The 21,089-nt window shown below is 42.8% G+C and overlaps 1 protein-coding gene across 2 annotated transcripts in view; it reads right to left on the bottom strand.

Moving 5' to 3' along the window:
* Positions 1-21,089, bottom strand: part of LOC111157637 (family with sequence similarity 227 member A) — an 83,160-nt gene that overhangs the window by 20,470 nt on the left and 41,601 nt on the right. For both annotated transcript variants that reach the window (XM_022519230.1, XM_022519231.1), the window contains exons 12-14: positions 19,701-19,795; positions 6,870-7,027; positions 4,633-4,785 (exon numbers count right to left, since the gene is read on the bottom strand). In XM_022519230.1, coding sequence (XP_022374938.1) covers positions 4,633-4,785; positions 6,870-7,027; positions 19,701-19,795 — 406 coding nt within the window. The remainder of the gene's footprint in view (positions 1-4,632; positions 4,786-6,869; positions 7,028-19,700; positions 19,796-21,089) is intronic.

The following is a 21,089-nucleotide window of genomic DNA, read 5'->3' as shown; positions in this document are numbered from 1 at the left end:
AAGGAGTTCCTTAGTATGTTCCTTCAGAACATAGATAGCAAAGAATTCATAGACTCTAAATGTGCAGCTCTAGGAGATTTCGTGGACTAAGCACGCCCATGTAACCAGCACCCAGATCAAGAAATGGAACACTGTGAGCTCCCCAGAAGCCCCCTCATCTGTACCCTACTCAGGCAAGCCCTATTTCCCTGAGTGTAGCTCTGCTTTGATGTCTAACAGCACAGATGTGGGTTTTGTTTTTTTTTTAAGATTATTCTAGAGAGAGAGGGTGAGAGCACAGGGAGTGAGGGGAGGGGCAGGGGAGAGGGGGAGAGGGAGAATCTCAAGCAGACTCCCCACTGAGCTTGGAGCCTGCCAATGCAGGACCCCATCCAGGACCCTGAGATCATGACCTGAGCCAAAATCAAAAGTCAGATGCTTAACCCACTGAGCTACCCAGGTGCCCCTAATGGCACAGATGTGTTTCAAGGCCATCATTTTCTTTTGTAGACACAAATTTTGAGAATCACTTTATTAACAGAAGGCATGCTGAGCTTCTCGATAATGCCTTACCCAACAAAAAGTGGGTATATTTAGCAATGAGATTGCTAACACATAATTACAAAGTTTCTGCTGACTTAAAATACTATACTATAATTCACCCTATAAGGACGCCTTTATTGAACAAGGATGTCTTTATATATTTCTGAAATACATATACTGTAGACTTAATCTTGAATAAATTTAATATTATTTTTATTAAATTTAAATTATTTTTGCCTTGCTCATGCCATAGCTAAGGTGTAACTATGGGGGCTAAGTTCCAGCCAAAGGAATAGAAAATGGAAGGCTTATTTGTGATCTTATTATTTACTTGAGAGAGAGACAGAGTGAGAAAGAGTGAGAGAACTCGAGCAAGCAGGGTAAGGGACAGAGGGGAAAGCAGACTCCCTGCTGAGCAGGGAGCCAGATGTGGGGCTAGATTCTGGGACTCCAGGATCATGACCTGAGCCGAAGGCAGACGTTTAACTGACTGAGCCACCCAGGCACCCCAATAACTAAAATTAAAAACAAAAACAAAAACAAAAAACCCCAAACGGCTCCTGGGTCCTCTGCCTTCCTTGATCCTGACCCTGTCCTCCCTTACCTGCATTTTTCCAATCTCTCCAATCTCTCTGGCTTCACATGGCCTTGGGTCTTCTACTTGACAATGAAAGAGCCCTGCTACTCCCCATCCAATCTTGTCCTTTTTGGTGCATAATTTCGCTCCTTCTGCCTCCTAGTAGTCTCATTCACCCATGGGGGCGGGGGCCACACCTTTCCCCCAAAGTCCCAGGCTCTGGTGTCTGACCAGTTAAGACCACTCTCTGCCAGATCACCAAACCTGTCTCAGCCCAGGGCTTCTACATGTGGCACCCCCACTGTTGACCGCTACCACCCTTGGCCCTTTCCTCCCTCAGCTTCGTGGCTGCTGTGCCTTCACACGCAGGCTCTCCTTTCCTTCTGGCCACTCCTACTCTGTGGCCCCATATTTTGTCCTCCCCACATATGCGGTTGCCCCTCTAAGTTTCTGTCCTTGACCTTGGCTTCTGTAAAACGGAGATAAATAACTGTGCTTCTTACACACACTATTTTATACCCTGATTTTTTTTTTTTTGGTCCAATAATATGTTATGACCATCGTTCCTTATAAAATAAGAATACTAGATCGACATGGCCATTTTTCTTGGCGGCAGAGCACGTACATATGATAGCTGATTAACCAAACACCTTTTGATGGACATTTAGGCAGAACTGCATTTTTGTGGGGCTGGTGCTTAACAGGTTTGTGTGTTTGTGTGTGTATCTCATTTGGAAATAATGCTACTGTATCACTTTGTAAAACAAAGCAGTTACCAATGTGTTCATTGTTTCCTTTCTCTCCTACAATGGCAGATTCCACCGGCTGTGTCTGGCCGACAGCAGTCCCCCTTTTCTCCCCTGCTAACTGAATCCAGTGTTATTTTGGGTAATGAAGTGCCCAGGCAGTTCCGCTCTGGTTCAGGCATGGAAATCTCATTTCTCTTTGCCAAATATTTCCTGAGCTTCTTTTGCAGCCGGATGTCCACGTGAGAGAGTTATGGGAGCAGGTGGAGAAGACATGAGAGAGAGATAAGGAGCAAAAGAAGAAGGTGAGCTCTTTAGAAAAAAAAGTGCCAACTAAGAAAGGGAGAAGGGAGTGGAAGTAGAAAATCACTATTTTGCAACCCCAGCTGTCATAACTGACCCAGGCAAAGAGCATCAGTGGATGCTACAACCGCTGGGCGTTGGTTTGGGGAGAGCAGATTCATTCAGTCTCAAAGAATCACACCAGTTATTACAGACGAACTACATAAAACAGGGGTCTTAGAATGGAGAGATCTAGCAGAGACCACCTGTCTGGCTGACTTGACATTGAGTGTCTCCTGATGCCGTGTACTGCGCACACACAACATCATCTATGAGGTGTTTCCTGAACCCTATCAAGCACCTAGCATCACCCCATGTCTAGTTTATGAGAAATATAGGGCATTTTGGAATAAGTTAAATGATACCCTGAAGAAATAATTAGAAATATCCAGAATGTGGCTTGAGTGTTTCAAAAGACTCTATGTCATAAAATAATAATAATAATGTAACCATTGATTCAGGGCATAACAACAAAGGTGGCGGTAAGGCATTGTTATCAATGAAAAGACCCCAAAGAGATATAACAGCAAGATCTAGTTCCCAATCCTTGATCGGATCCTGGAGCAGCAAGTAAAACCAAAAAGGATATTTTGGGCACCATTGGGGAAATTTGAATTTGACCTAATTACTAGAGAGAGAAAGAGAATGTGGCAAAAAGTGGATAATTGGTAAACGCAGTGCGGGCATATGGTGTTCACTGCACCATCCTTTCAACATTTCTGGAAGGTCTGAAAATTTTCTAAAGAAAATAAAAATACTGAAAAGTCAGAAGGCACAGGAAAATATCCATCATAAGCAGCTAAGTGGGAAAACAAAGTCTAAAAACCAGATTGATGGTATGACTCTACTACTTTTGTCTAAAGATACACCTCTACGGGCCCAGGCGAAAAGACGGGAAGGATTTATAGAAAAATGTTGGCAACGTATGTCTCCAGGTGCTTTTCCAGGTTTGTTTGTTTTCATTGGACATAAATGTTTTTGTAGTTAGGAAAAAATAACTTTAAAAGAAAGATCTGGTCTCTGTTACTGTGGCGTTTATATTCTGACCACAAGAAACGTGCCTAAGATAGTCCCAGGGTTAGGCCCCCAATTAAAAATTACCATGTGCAGGGGTGAGTGGGTGGTGCAGTCCATTAAGGGTCTGACTCTTGGTTTTAGCTCAGGTCGTGGGTGATCTCAGGGTCATGAGACCCGCCCCATGTCGGGCTCTACACTCAGCAGGAGTTCTGCCCAAGATTCTCTCTCTCCCTCTGTACTCCCTCTCCTGCTCTTGCTCTCTCTCTCTCAAAATAAAATAAATAAATCTTTAAAATGCATGTAAAAGGGGCACCTAGGTGGCTCAGTGGGTTAAAGCCTCTGCCTTCGGCTCAGGTCATGGTCCCAGGGTCCTGGGATCGAGCCCAGCATCGGGCTCCCTGCTCAGCGGGGAGCCTGCTTCCCCCTCTCTCTCTGTCTGCTGCTCTGCCTACTTGTGCTCTCGCTCTGTCAAATAAATAAATAAAACATTTTTTAAAAATAAATAAAATGCATGTAAAAAAGAAATTTTCATGTGCAGGGGTGCCTGACTGGCTTGATCAGTGGAATGTGCTACTTGGTCTTAGGATTCTGAGTTCAAGCCCCACACTGGGTGTAGAGATTACTTAAAAATAAAATCTTTTGCAGAGAAAGGGAAACCCTCCTACACTGCTGGAGGGAATGCAAGCTGGTGCAGCCACTCTGGAAAAGAGCGTGGAGTTTCCTCAAAAAGTTGAAAATAGAGCTACCCTATCACCCAGCAATTGCACTGAGTAGTTACCCTAAAGATACAAATGTAGTGATCTGAAGGGGCACATGCACCCCAATGTTTATAGCAGCAATGTCCACAATAGCCAAACTATGGAAAGAACCCAGATGTCCATCAACAGATGAACAGATAAAGGAGATGTGGTATATATATACAATGGAATACTATGCAGCCATCAAAAGAAATGAACTCTTGCCATTTGCAACTATGTGGACGGAACTAGAGGGTATTACTCTGAGTGAAATAAGACAATCAGAAAAAGACAATTATCATATGATCACTCTGATATGAACAATTTGAGAGGCAGGGCAGGGGGATTGTGGGGGGTAGGAAAGGAAGAAATGGAACAAGATGGGACTGGGGAGGAAGACAAACCATAAGAGACTCTTAACCTCAGGAGACAAACTGAGGGTTGCTGTGGGGGTTGGGTGGAGGGATAGGGTGGCTGGGTGATGGTCACTGGGAAGGGTATGTGCTATGGTGAGTGCTGTGAAATGTGTGAGCCTGATGATTCACAGACCTGTACCCTGGGGCAAATAATGCATTATATGTTAATTTAAGAAATAAATATATAAAATCTTTAAAAAAATTTTTTTTAATTGTCATGTGCAAGAACAGGCAGATGCTCAAACAATGTCCCTTCCCTAAAGCCCCTTAAATACCTGAGGAAGTTTTCTTGCAGTTCCCTTAGGTACACATCAAAATACTTCCATTCATTCCAGTGGAGCCATTTCAGTTGGTGGAAGTTGTCCCTCCGCTTCTTCATGTTGCTCAGGGTCAGGTCAATGACCTCAGCATACGTCAGCATGGACTCAGTGGCACTGGCCGTCAAGGAAAAGCTCACACTGTTGGTTGGTATTGACTCTTGAGTGTTACCAGCAAGATGGCCTACCACATGGAGAGGAGGGGGGTGGTGAGATGGCAGAGGGGGGAAATGACCTGTTACTGGACCACATCACTGAAATCTGAGCAGGAAAGGACTCCTGCCCTCTGACCATAGGGGAAGGCAAGGGGCTATCCTCCCCATTGGCTGGGCCATTCCTGGTCTTTTAACACAGCCCTTCTCTCCTCCTGCTGATGGAAGGGCTAGGAAATCCTCTTTTCAGACTCATCTAAAATTCTCACTCTGTAGGGTGACAGGTGGCAACTCCACTTATCATGGGAATCTCTTCATAGTATCACTGTGTCGTACTCCTGAAACTAATACGTTGTGGGTCAACTATATCTCAATAAAAAATAAAGCAAATAAATACTATTCTTACTCTATGATCACAGTGGTGAAGAGGAAGGGATTCCAACTTTCAGTCTCAAGACCTCATTCTCAATATCATGTTTGTATGTTGGAAAGCCCTCTGGGTCTCCCCCACCTCTCTACCCCTTCTGCATTGGTCAGAATCTCAGGCATTTGGTATTTCCATCCAACATGAGTCATCCTCTATGTCTCTATTTTCCGATCTATAAAATAAGGATAATAATTCCGCCTTCGACGATGTTAATAATAATTATGACCGTTATTATTTAGAACCAGACATATGCCATTTAATCCTGATCATAACACTATTGGTTTGGTATAATTATACTTATTTTTATAATTTATTATAAATTATATAATATATAATATAATATAAATTATATAATATAAATTATAATTTTTTATAATTATAATTATATCATAATTATAATTATTTTTTAAGATTTCATTTATTGGGGCACCTGGGTGGCTCAGTGGGTTAAAGCCTCTGCATTCGGCTCGGGTCATGATCCCAGGGTCCTGGGATCAAGCCCCGCATCGGGCTCTCTGCTCGATGGGGAGCCTGCTTCCTCCTCTCTCTCTCTCTCTCTGCCTGCCTCTCTGCCTACTTGTGATCTCTGTCGAATAAATAAATAAAATCTAAAAGGAAAAAAAAAAGATTTCATTTATTTATTTATTTATTTGTTTGAGACAGAGAGAGCAGGAGGAGGCGCAGAGGGCAAGGGACAGTGTGCTCCACACTGAGCACAGAGCCTGAGGCAGGGGCTCAAGCCCATGACCCTGAGATCATGACCTAAGCCAAAACCAAGAGTTGAATGCTTTATCTGAACGAGCTACCCAGGCGCCCCTAATTATCCTTATTTTACAAAGAACTTGATAAAGCTATTGAGCTCAGAGGTCAAGCTATGCACCTAAGATCTTAAGTCCAGTGCGTTGCTGAGCTGGACTCAAATCTGGGGCTGTGTATCCCCAACCCAGGCTCCTCCTACTGTACTACACTACAGAGCAGTGAGGTGAGCTGGTCAGCCGCTGACTTGGTGCTTGAGTCTGGGATGACTTGATCCCATGTCTGACCCCCTCCCTATAAGAAAATGCTAGGTCTCAGGACACCAACTGGTCACATCTGTTTTCTTAAGATCTGAGTTGGGTTACCGAATCTTCAAGTTGGTTGGTTAAGTTGGTTACCAATGCCAATTGTGCCAGAGATTTGCTGATGGGTCTGGAGGAGGGTGTGTGCGTGCGTGCGTGAGTGTGTGTGTGTGTGTGTGTGTGTATGAAGAGGATGTTACAAGAAACACACATCTGGACCCCAAATCCCGATCAATACAGACTCTGGGGTCAATGAACACAGGGGAGTCATTACTGAACGGCAAAGTATGTTCGAGTACCTAGTTAGCAGGAAGAGATTTTGCACCCAGGGAAATCTGACTTGCCCGGGATCCCATGCAGCCAGTTTATGAGGCCAACTTGGAACTAAAATGCTCAACATTCTGAGCCTTCGGCTCCTACCAACGACTACCCTTGATGGACACACACTGTACCAGGCACTGAGCTAAGGGCCGGGTGCCTTTCCACACCCTTGCTTCTGGGAGGCGGAAGCAGCAGGGCCTGGAGGAACATGTGCCCCTCCTGTGGCAGAAAGGATATGGGATGCTCCTGGTTCTTTCCCTCCTGACTATCAACACGTCTTCACCACCCTGGGGCAGATGGGCGTAGTTGTGGAGGAAGTACACAATCAGAGGACTCTTCCCGTAAATGTTGAAGAAGTTTGAAGTCAGCTCAGGGCTTTTGCACGCTGGGTGAGACTGATTGGGAAAGAGAGTGGAAAAAATTATATACTGTCATTGTTACAGCATGGATTAAGAAACGTAAAGGTAATAATGTTCTTTATCCAGTAACTCCAATTTTAGGATGCTATCCTAAAGAAATTACTCAAATTCAAGAAAAAAGATTTAAGTACTAGGATGCTTGCTGCAGAGATACTGACTATAGCAAAAGATTAGAATAATTCAAATGTTCAAGAAGATACTGATATTTCGGGCGCCTGGGTGGCTCAGTGGGTTGGGCCGCTGCCTTCGGCTCAGGTCATGATCTCAGGGTCCTGGGATCGAGTCCCGCGTCGGGCTTTCTGCTCGGCAGGGAGCCTGCTTCCCTTCCTCTCTCTCTGCCTGCCTCTCTGCCTACTTGTGATCTCTCTCTCTCAAATAAATAAATAAAATCTTAAAAAAAAAAAAAGAAGATACTGATATTTCCTTTTTTTTTTCAAAGATTTTATTTATTTATTTGACAGAGAGAGATCACAAGTAGGCAGAGAGGCAGGCAGAGAGAGAGGGGGAAGCAGGCTCCCTGCCGAGCAGGGAGCCCCGATGTGGGGCTCGATCCCAAGACCCTGGGATCATGACCTGAGCCGAAAGCAGAGGCTTTAACCCACTGAGCCACCCAGGCGCCCCGAAGATATTGATATTTCTATCCCAAGGAATAGTTATGCTGCCATTAAATGTTTATGAAGAGTTGGTCCTAAGAAACAGCTTCAGATCTAATAGTAGATTAAAAAATTGAGATGCGGGGTCACTGGGTGGCTCAGTTAGGCGTCTGCCTTCGGCTCAGGTCATGATCTCAGGGGCCCAGGATCAAACCCAGAGTTGGGCTCTGTGATCTGCGGACAGCCTGTCTCTCCCTCTGGTCCTCCCCCAACTCCTGCTGTCTCCCGCTTACTCTCTCAAATAAATAAATAAATAATATCTTTAAAAACACAAAATAAACTAAAAAATAATTTAAAAATTGAGATGCAAAGTTGGGAATATAGCATTATATGTTTTCTGTGAAACATATCAGTTCAAAAGAAAGGAAACTGGAAAGCATAGTTACCAAAATGTTAATGATTCATTCAGCAAATATTTATTGGGTCACGAACATGTATAAACACTGTCCTAGGTGCTAGAGACTCAGCCAAGAAGAGGACAAATTCCAGCCCTCGTGGAGCTTGCATCAGAGTTGAGACGAAGACAATAAACAATTCCACGAATAAAGGAATAGCGTGACATTATGGAAGAAGTGATGTTTTGGATAAGAGTCAAGCTGGCAGGGGTGGGGGCGGCACCTGGGTGGCTCAGTGGGTTAAGCCTCTGCCTTCGGCTCAGGTCATGGTCTCAGGGTCCTGGGATTGAGCCCCGCATCAGGCTCTCTGCGGGCTCTCTGCGGGCTCTGTTCGGGCTCTCTGTGGGCTCTCTGCTCTGCAGGGAGCCTGCTTCCTCCCTCTCTCTCTGCCTGTCTCTCTGCCTACTTGTGATCTCTGTTTGTCAAACAAATAAATAAAAATCTTAAAAAAAAAAAAAAAAGAATCAAGCTGGGCAAGGGGTGGAGGGTGGTGGGAAGGGAGCTTGGGGAGGAGAGGAATCTTTTCCATGGGGTGGTCAGGGCTCCACGAGGAGGTAAGGAATGAGGATCTTTTTGAAGTGTCATGGAAGCCACTGGAAGGTTACACAGAATTGGATTCATTTTCTACCGCTCCCTTTCATTGGTGTGTGTAGAGAGAGGCTTGCCATGGGTGAAAGCAGCTGTGAGGAGTGGTCAAGAGGTCTCTGCAGGGATGGAGGGTGTTGGGCTGGGACTGAGCGGAGCAGTTTCAGAGAGGGGTGACAAGTGATGGGATTGGCAATTGGCTGCGAAAGTAGAATTGTCAGGATTTGCTGGAGGACTCGACGCGAGTGTGAGGAGAAGTCAAGGATGAGTCTGAAGGTGTAGGTGCCAGTTGCTCCGGTGAGAGGAACTGGGAAGGAACAGGTGACTGGGGTGGGAAAATCAAAAAGTCTGCTTTGGATGCGCTACAGTTGAGAGGAAGTATCTCAGGAGAGAGAACTGGCTGGGGCCAAGAGTGATTTGTTTTCCTTGCTTATTATTCCTCTGCCTTTTTCCAACAATGTCAATAATGAGTATGTACTCCTCTTGTCATTAAAGAAGCTGATAAAATTTAACTAAAAGTCTGCCTCGTGAATAAGGGCTGTGACAACAGCTGAGCGCACTATTCTCTAGTATTTTCCATTTTAATTGCTTCATGAGTTTTTTTTTTTTTTCTATCTATAGATGGTCTCTTAACTTCACCACTTTGACGTGTTGGGCCAGATCATTCTTTGTGGCGGGAGCTGTGTTGTGCACAGTAGGATGCTCGGTGGCATCCCTGGTCTCTAGATGCCAGTAGGACTCTCTCTCCTCCACCACCACCCAGCTGTGATGACTTGAAATGTCTCCAGGTGTGGCCAAGTCTCCTCGGGGGCAAACTTGCCCCCGTGGAGAAACACTGTTTAACAGCAGGATCCCACTGGGTTCACAGAAACTTGAGGCTAGTAAGGAACCTACAGACCACTTAGCCCAATGATTCCTAAAACCCTACCGCCAAACTGCTGATCTGTGTTCACTGGTCTCTAGTGAAATGAGGGCAACAAGGAAAAAAAATATTGCGATGAATCTGACACAGAGTAAGATTATGTGCTTGAAGGCTTTTCTTTTATTCTGATATTACCTTTTCTCCTTTTTTGTATTAATGACCTTCTTTCTGTGAAACAAAGGTAATGGTAGATAGCAGTCATTTTGCTTTAATGAAATTATTTAGTTAGAAAAATTTTTTTTCAAAGTCTTGAAAATTCCAAAATTCCAGGGTCTTCTAATTTAGTTCTACATTTATCCTAGAGTTGTTCTTTTGGCTGCCCAGAACCCATCCTCCTTTCCTGACAGGCCCTGATTCTTGTGCTTAGGAGAGTTTACCTGCCCTCAACTGCATTTGGGCTTGAACAAGGGACTGTAAGTCAAAAGTCCTGCTCCCCCAAGAGGGCACCGGAGGGGTCCTCAGAGGCAGCCTGCCTCTCACCTACCCAGCCTGAGCCAGGGCACATAGAATAAGCTTGGTCAGTCAAAACTCCTGCTCCTGGGACTTTGACTCTTGAGTGGGGTAAAATACAGACTGATGATACATGGGGGTTCACCCATTCCAGACATGTCACCTTGAAGTGATGGTTCAAGGGTTGAAACTACCACGATTCTTCTCCTGGTACCTGGACTCAATTTCAGACTTTCTAGCTACTCAATGTTCTTCCAGTTTTTGCTCAAGTTGGCCAAGGACAGATTTTTTTTTTCTTTTTTTTTTTTTTAAGATTTTATTTATTTACTTGACAGACAGAGATCACAAGTAGGCAGAGAGGCAGGAAGAGGGGGGGGGGCAGAAACAGGCTCCCCGCCGAGCTGAGAGCCTGATGCAGGGCTCGATCCCAGGACCCTGAGACCATGACCCGGGCCGAAGGCAGAGGCTTACTTAACCCACTGAGCCACCCAGGCACCGCCAGATTTTGTTATTTTACAAAGAATTCCAACTAATATACTTCCTTTCAATAATATTCTCAATAGGTGGGGCGCCTGGGTGGCTCAGTGGGTTAAAGCCTCAGCTTTCAGCTCAGGTCATGATCACAGGGTCCTGGGATTGAGCCCTGCATTCTCTGCTCTGTGGGGAGCCTGCTTCCCACCCCCCCTCTGCCTGCCTCTCTGCCTACTTGTGATCTCTGTCTGTCAAGTAAATAAATAAAATTTAAAAAAAAATTCTCAATAGGTATTGTCCATTTTGCTTCCCTAACTTTGAAATGGGGGACATACTACCTTCAGAAACATCCAGTTCCCTTGTTGCTAAGCATCTGATTTCTCCTCACAGGTGGGAGTCAGGGGGAGGGTCCTTGGGTACAGGGACCTGGGGATGGAGTGGAAAGGGCTGGCTCCTAGCCACAGCACTGGGAAAAGGATGGCCAGTGTGCAAGATGAGAAGTTCTGTAACATCAGATCCAAGGGGGAGGAAGAAAGCAGAGTAGGAGCTAGAGTGAAGGGCTGGCATCAGACATCTGCCAAGAGGAAAGAGTTGGTTTGAGAGCCAGAGCTGGGACAAACCCAGCAGATGGTCTGCTGGAGAGCCAGGGGGTAAAGCTGGTTTAAAATGACCACTTGGACCCTTGGGAAGTTCTTTGTTACCCTAGATAAAAATCTGACTCTCTGTAATTCCAACCCATCTTCCTCCAGAACCATGTGTTACGGAATGGTCCTTAAAATATTGGAGGAGAGCCCCTGATCTTCTCTATGTCTTGTCTTCTCCAACCCAAACATCCTTAGTGCATTCAGTAACTCCTGGACGGACTCGAGCCAGATGCTTCCCTCTGCATACATGTTTGGTGAAATGTTCTGAAGTGGAATTGTCCTCTTTCTCATTCTGCACCAAGAGAGCTTCCCTTTTGGAAGTTTTTTATTTTGACACTTGAAGATCATTTTTCAGATATCTCTGAGGATGAAAACCTCTATTTCTTTTTAACAAAATAAATTCATGTTCACTGTGAAAAACCCATATAATATTTTTAAAAAGGTAAAAAGTAAAAGACAAACGTCTTCCTCATCCCCACTTGCAGTGCTAAGAATAAATACTATGAACACTTTTCTGGGTATCCTTCCAAGCCTTCTTGTTTGCACATACCGATTTTATGCCAAAAATATATTTCAAAAATAAAAATGGAATCATACTCTACATAATGTCTTGTTACTTATTTTCCACTCACCAGTAGCTAAATACGTTACCTGTAATATTCTCTTGATTTATGAACTTTAGTCATTGTCAACTGACTTCTTTCCTATCAGAGGTTATACATCTGTCTCATTGGATGCATATATGTTGTCTACCTTGGATTCGGCTCCCTCTGCCCTTCGAAATCCCTCTCTAAATAAATTCCCCAACTGACCAGTGTTGACCAGAGGAAGGGACATCTCCACGCCCCTCTTCAGCAGGAAGAAGTTACAGAAGGTAAGACTTTCTGCCGCCCTCGGCAACCTTAAAAGATTTAAGGGTCAACCTTGTTCAGGGGGGAGAATGATGAGAATAAAGGCAAGAGGAATGCAGATAAAATTAAATTTCCTAAAAAAAAAACTAAATTTCCTTTTAACTTGCAGCCCACGGATAAAATACCTGAGACAAGCAGAGCGTGACAGTCCTCAAGAAACTCACAGCTGCCTCAATGTCAAGTTTTGTGAGAGACTAAAAGCAGCCTTGGCTTGACAACCCCAGAGCTCCAGGATCCTGTGAGTTTTCTTTAACAGGCAGAAATCCCTTTAGAGACTTCTGTTATCTCTACCCTCTCCCCCACAAAACTTAAAAAGTATGTATGAGTCACTCTTCACAATCTCCGTGCAGCTCTTTCTGCCCACGGGTCCTATCCCCGTGCTATAATAAGAGTGCCTGTTTGTACCTTAAAAAAAAAAAAACCAAAAAAAAAACCACACCCAAAAACAAGCAAACAAACAAACAAAAACCCCTTCTCATTGTTTTTAATAGCAGCAGTATCCATATTATGGACATTTCACAATTTACTTTTTTATCTACGGAAATTTAAGTTTTCTTCGTTGTTGTTTTTTGTTCTTTTTCCCCCAGTCCAGGTTAATGTAATGGATGGCCACATATGAACATTTCTTTTTTGTTCTTTTTTTTTTTTTTTAAAGATTTTATATGTTTATTTGACAGACGGAGATCACAAGCAGGCAGAGAGAGAGACGGAAGCAGGCTCCCAACTGAGCAGAGAGCCCAATGCGGGGCTCGATCCCAGGACCCTGGGATCATGACCTGAGCCGAAGGTAGAGGCTTAACCCCCTGACCCACCCCGGCACCCCTACATATGAACATTTCTACAGGGTAGATTATCTGAAATGGAATTGCTAGGTCATAGGTATATACATTTAAAATTTTAATGGGATGCTCAAAACTCATGATAAAACATAAAAAAATGCTAGTAACTATTTTAAAAATCCTTTTCTTTTGTTTAAAGATTCCATTTATTTTTTTATTTGACAGAGAGAGAGAGTAAGCATGCACAAGCACAAGCAGGCAGAGTGGCAGGCAGAGGGAGAGGGAAAAGGGGACTCCCTGCTGAGCAGGGAGCCCAATGCCGGGCTCCATCCCAGGACCCCAAGATCATGACCTGAGCCAAAGACAGACACCCAACCGACTGAGCCACCCAAGCGCCCCTTAAAGTCTTTTTCTTTCTTTCTTTTTTTTTTTTTAAAGATTTTATTTATTTATTTGACAGAGATCACAAGTAGGCAAAGAGGCAGGCAGAGAGAGAAGGGGAGGCAGGCTCCCTGCTGAGCAGAGAGCCTGATGCGGGGCTCAATCCCAGGAGCCTGAGATCATGACCTGAGCCAAAGGAAGAGGCTTAACCCACTGAGCCACCCAGGTGCCCCTTAAAGTCCTTTTCAATGAATGGAGGAGCTTGCAAGAAAGTAAGGAAAATCCTTTGAGGTCTAGGGAAGTTGAGGGAGCCCTAAAGTTGGATGTCTGGGTTGAGAACAACTTCAAAGGGAGGTGGAGATGAGAGTCCTTTCCTTGCTCCTGGTGCTAAGCCAAAGGCTCTACTGTTCACTGTTCTGCAGGTTTTTTGATACTAATGTCTCTCTCCAGTTACCGACATCCCCTTCCATTCCTCTTGTTACTGGGATGTAAAAAAACTGTCTTACCAGAATTTACCACGCAGGGAGGGTGATGTAGAAAATGTTGGGGTTTGGAGCCTACGGCCAAGAAAGAATTCTTGAGACATCTTTGGTGCAAAAAGGTGGTTTTATTAAAGCACCTTTATTAAAAAGGTGCTTTTATTTATGTCAGGATGCGTGGGCAGAAAGAGAGGCATTGGGGTCGTGAGGAGTGGTGGATTATATGCTTTCAAGTTTGGAGCGGTATTAGGGATAGCGTAGGTCTGTGAGGAATTTTGGAAGTGAGGTTTCCAGGACCTTGAGAGGCGAGATGTTGTTAGGAAAAGGTCATTTATTACTGTCTAGTGAAACCCTAGTCCTGAGACCCTTCAGATGTATATCAGTGGGCCATATGCTTGGAGGACGATTGCCAACATGTTATCTTGGGGTTAGAGATAAAGGAAATTTCCAAAGGAATTTTTTTTTAAATATTTATTTATTTGACAGACAGAGATCACAAGTAGGCAGAGAGGCAGGCAGAGAGAGAGGAGGAAGCAGGCTCCCTGCTGAGCAGAGAGTCCGATGCGGGGCTCAATCCCAGAACCCTGGGATCAAGACCTGAGCCAAAAGCAGAAGCTTTAACCCACTGAGCCACCCAGGCGCCCCTCCAAAGGAATTTTTATATGTTAGACTCACAGGATCCTGGGGGTCGGGCTAAGATTGCCTTTGCCCTTAGCAAACTGTAAATATTGAGACAGCTGAGCTCCCAGAGGAAGGTCACCCCGCCTGTCTCGAGGATTGGTCACTGGGCTGTAGGCAGTAAGGAAATTTAATTTTGTTCTTTTGCCTTTGTTTCCCACAGCAAGGGGACTGCTCTTGCTCAGGAACACACGTCAATTAGCCACTTGGTGAGAAGCTTAGAGCCAAAGGCAGAGGAGGGCTACGTGGCTCTGAGTCAGAAATGAGCGGGAGTTGGAGATTCGAGAAAGAGAAGAAAGGAAAGTGGAGAAGGCTGGGGATGGGGTCTAGTCAGCTGGGCGATTGCAGGGTCTGTAAGAAGGGTAACTCACATGACTGTTCTCTGCGGCACTGTGATAGGATCCCCCTTCTTCCCACATCTTTAAAACCAGTAATGCCTTCTATCCACACCACACACACACACACACAGGCCTGTGTGGGCAGTTTTGCAAAACTGAAGGGAAGAGGTGAGCTCCATCTTTGGGCGACGTGGTATAAGCAGAAGAGGAACTCAGTGCCAGGAAAAACACAAGGCCCCAGAGTTCACAGACACGTGGGGAGAGGACTGGGCTTCAAACAAATCATATAACAAACGCTTGAGCCAATCTTTAACTAAATTCAAAGGAGCAGAGTGACCCCTGGTGACATCTGGTTATGTGAGTAGAGTTTCTGCATTGTGAATAGGTGATAACAAAAATATTGTAGAAAAAGTTAGGAGAATATTTCATATACTCTTAGAGTGGAAAATATCTTTCTTTGTAAGACAAGAAATCGAGAAGCCATAAATGAGAAGACCAATAAATGTGACTGTAAAAAAAATTATAATTTTCTCATAAAAAATACCATAAAGAAAAACGATTAAATAGTAAATGTTTTTGCCAAACATATGACTAAGAATTGAGCTTCTACAAATGAATAATGAGCAGAAGACTAAGAAACTCAACCTCAGAAGTTGAAATATTTCTACTTCGGAAAAAAACTCAAAAAAAAAGACGCAGGCATTTCACAGAAATATAAGTTCCAAAGTCATATATATATATATATAAATAAATAGAGGGTGGCTTTATATATATATAAGTATATATAGATATATACTAAGTATATAGATATATACTAAGTATATATCTATATATATATATACATATACATGTACTATATACATATACTAAGTATATGTATATTCTAAGTGTCTATCTATCTATACACTTAGAATATATCTTATATATCTAGATAGATAGATACTTATATATACTATATATACATAATCTATATATATATCTATATATATAGATATATACTTATATATACTATATATATAATCTATATATAGATACTTAGTATATATCTATATATACTTATATATATATATAAAGCCACCCTCTATTTATTTATATATATACTTATATAAATATATACTTATATATAAAAATATATATATTTAGATATATAAATCTATATATAAATATATAAATATAAATAAAATAAATATATAATCAAATATATATATAAAGCCACCGTCTATTTATTTATATATATAAGTATATATATAATTTATATATATAAATATATATACTTATATACTTATATATAAATATATATACTTATATAAATAAGTATATATATATATATATATAAATAAGTAGAGGGGTAGCTCAGTTGGTTAATGTTGCCTTTAGTTCAGGTCACGATCTCAGGGTCCTGGGATTGAGCCCCACGGGATCCCTTCCCCACCTTCCTCGCTTGTGCTTTCTCTCTCTCTCTCTAATTAATAAACAAAATCTTTAAAAAAAAAAAACTTAACTTCTCTCATAATTAAAGCATTAATAGTGAAACAATAAAAAGTATCATTTCCCCCTCATGAGAATAGCAACAAAAAATTTGATAATGCACGACACTGGCAACAGTACATGGAAGATCTCTTGCATGCTGCTGGTGGGAATATAAATTGGCACAACTTCACTGGAGAGCAAATTAAGATGTACTTTGATTTAGCAATTCCACTTGTAGGAATGTTTCCTACACGTGTATTTGTTCATGTGAGCCAAGAAACACACAAACACTAAGATGTTCAAGGCAGCAGTATTTATAACAGCAAAGACTGGAAGCACCCACATGTCTACTGCTAGGAAATGGTTAATGAACTATGGAACACAGGTGTAAACATGAAAACAGCGTGTGATGGATCTCCAGGTGCTCTCACACGGAACATTACCCAAGATACACTGAAGTCAGAACAGAGTCTGATTTAGAGCATAGGATCTGGAGTCAGACTGCTCAAGTTAAAATTCTGGCTCAATCAACTTGATCTAAAAATGGGTATTAGGGGTGCCTAGGTGGCTCAGTCGTTAGGCGTCTGCCTTCAGCTCAGGTCATGATCTCTGGGGTCCCGGGATCGAGCCCCACATCGGGCTCTCTGCTTGGCGAGGAGCCTGCATCTCCTTCTCCCTCTCCCACTCCCCATGTTTGTGCTCCCTCTCTCACTAGGTCTCTCTCTATCAAATAAAATCTTTTCTAAAAAAAGGCAATAGATTGGAATAAACATTTCTCCAAGGAAGATATACAACTGCCAATAAACACATGAAAAGATGATCAGTATCACTCACTAGCCAGTAGGGAAGTGGAAGCCAAACCACAGTGAAATACATCTTGATGCCAACTGGGATAATGGTCATGAAAGAATGGAAAAGAAGTATTGGCAAGGGTATGGAGAAAACAAACCCCTCACACGTTGATGGTGAGAGTGTAAAATAATGCATTTGCTGGGGTGCCTGGGTGGGTTAAGCCACTGCCTTTGGCTCAGGTCATGATCTCAGGGTCCTGGGATTAAGCCCCGCATCAGGCTCTCTGCTCAGCAGGGAGCCTGCTTCCCCCTCTGCCTCTCTGCTCTGCCTCTCTGCCTGCTTGTAATCTCTGTCAAATAAATAAATAAAATCTTGTTTTAAAAATGGTGCATTTGCTGTGTGAACAAGCTTGGCATTTCCTCAAAAAGTGAGACACACAGTTACCCCGTGGCCCAACAATGCGACTGCCAGCTATGTACCCAAGAGAACAGAAAACCTACGTGCACCCGCAAACTTGTACGAGAATGTTCACTAAGATCCAAAAGATAGAAAAGACCCCAATGTCCATCAACTGGTGAGTGGATAAACAAAATGTGGAGGCGCCTCGGTGGCTCAGTCATTAAGCGTCTGCCTTCAGCTCAGATCATGATCCCTCGGTCGTGGGATGGAGCCCCACATAGGGCTCCCTGCTCGGCGGGAGGCCTGCTTCTCTCTCTCTCTCTCTCTCTCTCTCCCTCTCCTTCTGTTCCCTCTCTCACTGTCTCTCTCTGTGTCAATAAATAAATAAATAAAATATTTTTTTTAAATATGGATTATTCATATATGGAATGTTATTAAGTCAAAAAAAAGAAATGAAGTACGGATAGATGCCATTAATGGACAAACCTTGAAAACATAATGCTGAGTGAAAGAAATCCGTCACAGAGGACCACATATTGTATGATTCCACTTATATGACATGTCCAGAGTAGGCAGATCTCTACAGATAGAAAAGTAGATTGGTGGTTGCAGAGGTTTGGAGGAGAGGTGACTAGGAAATGACTGCTAATGAGTATACAGTTTCTTTTGGGGGGGCAATAAAAATGTTCTAGAATTAGATAGTGGTGATGATTGTACAACCTTGTGAAGAAATTAAAAAGCCACTAAATTGTACATTAAAATGAATTTTTTCATAGGGTTATGGGAGGATTAAATGAGTTAATATATATGATGGGTTTAGAATAATGTTTGGTATACACTACGCATTCAGTAAGCATTAGCTATAATGTGTTAGGTTGAAAAACCAAAGTGCAAAATCATGTATATTCTATTACAGTTTGTGTATTTAAAAAAGTGTTTATATCCCTTGACATCCGTCAGCCATTTCTACAAGGGTATATGGGAAAATAGCCTTTGCCTCTGTGTAGGAGGCATAGGGTCTGGCATGGAAGAGCAGGGGGGAGGGGCAGAGGGAGAAGCAGACGCCCGGAGGAGCTGGGAGCCTGATGTGCGGCTCAGTCCCAGGACCCTGAGATCCTGAGCCAAAGACAAATGCTTCACTGACTGAGCCACCCATGCTCCCTATTTCCCCCATTTTACAGAATAAGGTCAGAAAAGTTAAACAACCTGCTTAAGTAACACATTTGATGAGACGCAGCACTGGGATTTGAAACCATGACTGTCTTTCCCAGCATGTCCCGCTACTTCTCAAAATTTCACTCCTAAATGCTGAGGGAAAAGAGGCAGAGGTAAACTATGGAGAAATGAAGAAAGTTCAAGAACTCAGAAGGTGCCATTGATGTAAACTACCGTCCGCAGAGGTTGGTGGGGGAGTTAGGGGTGGGGAGGAGAAGAGGAGAGAACACATATTAACCCAGGGCCTTTCAAGTTCTGGGGACTTTGCTAGTGGCAAAGCTCAGAGATGAAAAGCTCAAGCTCAGAGTCAGACAGGTTTGCCTGCAAGTCTTGGCTTTATCACTTATTTGCTTTGTGAATTTGGATAATACTCTGAGCATCACTTCCCTCACTAATAAGCTAAAGAAGAGCAGGACTAATTATCCCAGAGAACTGAGACAGGAAAATAAAATATACTGCACATATAGGTTTAGTTTAATATCTGATATATAGTAAACGATCATTACTTATTAATTATCATTACTACCTTATTTAAACCTCATAAGAACACCAGGACCTAGGAATTATCATCCCCATTTTCTCGAGTAGGAAACTGAGGCTCAGTGCTCTCTTTACATTACACCAAGGCTCCTGAATTCCAAGCGGGTAACTTAAATCCCTGGAGAAATCCAGATGAAATGCTCACTCAACTAACTAGTACCTACCTCCCCGAGGAATCACCCTTAGGAGATTTCTTGACTGTATCACCTTAGTCTATAATCAGAAACCCCAGTTCTCAGGGCACCTGGGTGACTCAGTTGGTTGGGTGACTGTCTTCGGCTCGGGTCATGATCCTGGAGTCCTGGGACTGAGTCCCACATCAGGCTCCCTGCTTGGCGGGGAGTCTGCTTCTCCTGCTGACCTCTTTCCTCTCATGCTCTCTCTCTCACTCTCAAATAAATAAATAAAATCTTGGAAAAAAAAAAAAACTTAAAAAAAAAATACCCCAGTTCTTACCCTGACATCTTCACAGAGCCGGCTTTTCTCACCAGATCTCCCAGCCCCTCTTAAATCATCTCTACTATTAAATTTCCAATCATGTGCTCACCTGCTTGGGAAGCATGTTCTCACATTCTCTTGCTTCTGATATCCTCTTGACTAGTTTTGCAGCTTTCCTAAAGACCAGAGTCTGAACAGGATGCTCTGTCAATACAATGTTAACAGGAAAGGGCTCATTGGAGCTTTTCAGCAATAATGGGAAAGCACGTATCACAGATCTCAGCTTCCGATTAGTGTGAAAATGCCTGCGTGTATTCAGATCATTGGGAGGTGCTAGAAGTAGCAGCTCAGGTAAATTCATGCAATTTCACTTGCATTTTAGCCAGATATACACCTGTGGTCACACATTTGTCCTTCTACTTATCTGTCCATCCATCTATCCATCCATCCAGTAAACATCCACTGAGCATCTACTATGTGTTAGGCGGGTGCTCAGTGCTGGAAGTAGACTATCTTCAAGGAACTCACGGTTGAGTGAGGGGAAAAAAAAAGCATGCAATAATAAGGGTAAGACCAACTCAAGGCTGTGCATAGAATTCTCTACAAGTGGCCACAGAATAAGGAAGGAGAGGTTTGATGTCCTCAAAAGTGCTATGCAGAGGTACATCTAGCTGGCTTAGTCAGAAGACCATGCGACTCTTGATCTCAGGGCCATGAATTCAAGCCCCATGTTGGGTGAAGAATGTACTCAAAACAAACAAACAGACAAAATAAATAAACAAACAAATAAATAAATAAATGCTAAGCAGAATCATGAAGAGTGTTGAGGATAAAAGATCCAACTCTTGCACAAAATTATGACTTTTCAGTGGAAAAGGGTGAATAGACTATCTTAAAGATGGGTTGAGAGAAACAACAGATCATCTAATAAAGGGATAACAATCAGAATGACTGCAGAGTTCTCAATAGTAACAAGAGAAGGCAGAATACAATAGAATGAAATCATCAAAGCATGGAGGTAGACTTCTGTAGCCAGCAAACTATCTTCAAAAACAAAGGTGAAGGGGCACTGTTGAAACCATCAGATGAAGACTGTAAATCATTCATTATAACAATGTTGTAAGAAGTAAGGGTGAACACTTTGAAACAAATTAAAAAAAAATAGTAAGTCTCAGTAGGGAAAAAGAAGCTATGACAGGGAACCGAATAGAAATTTTACAACTGAAAAATAAAACAATTGAAAAAAAAAATCCACTGGGTGGGATCAATAGCAGAACTGAGGTGACAGAGGAAAGAGACAATGAACTTGAAGACAGACCAACAGAAACCCAATTTGTCTTCAACAAAGCAGGAAAGAATATCCAATGGAAAAAAAGTTTCCAACATATGGTCTTGGGAAAATTGGACAGCCACATGCAGAAGAATGAAAGTGGACCATTTCCTTACAGCATGCACAAAAATAGACTCAAATGGATGAAAGACCTAAATGTGAGAGAGC

Source organism: Enhydra lutris, unplaced genomic scaffold, assembly GCF_002288905.1.
Source record: "Enhydra lutris kenyoni isolate GAN:26980312 unplaced genomic scaffold, ASM228890v2 scaffoldscaffold55, whole genome shotgun sequence".
Taxonomy (NCBI): Eukaryota; Metazoa; Chordata; class Mammalia; order Carnivora; family Mustelidae; genus Enhydra; species Enhydra lutris.
This window is presented reverse-complemented; position numbering and strand designations above follow the sequence as displayed.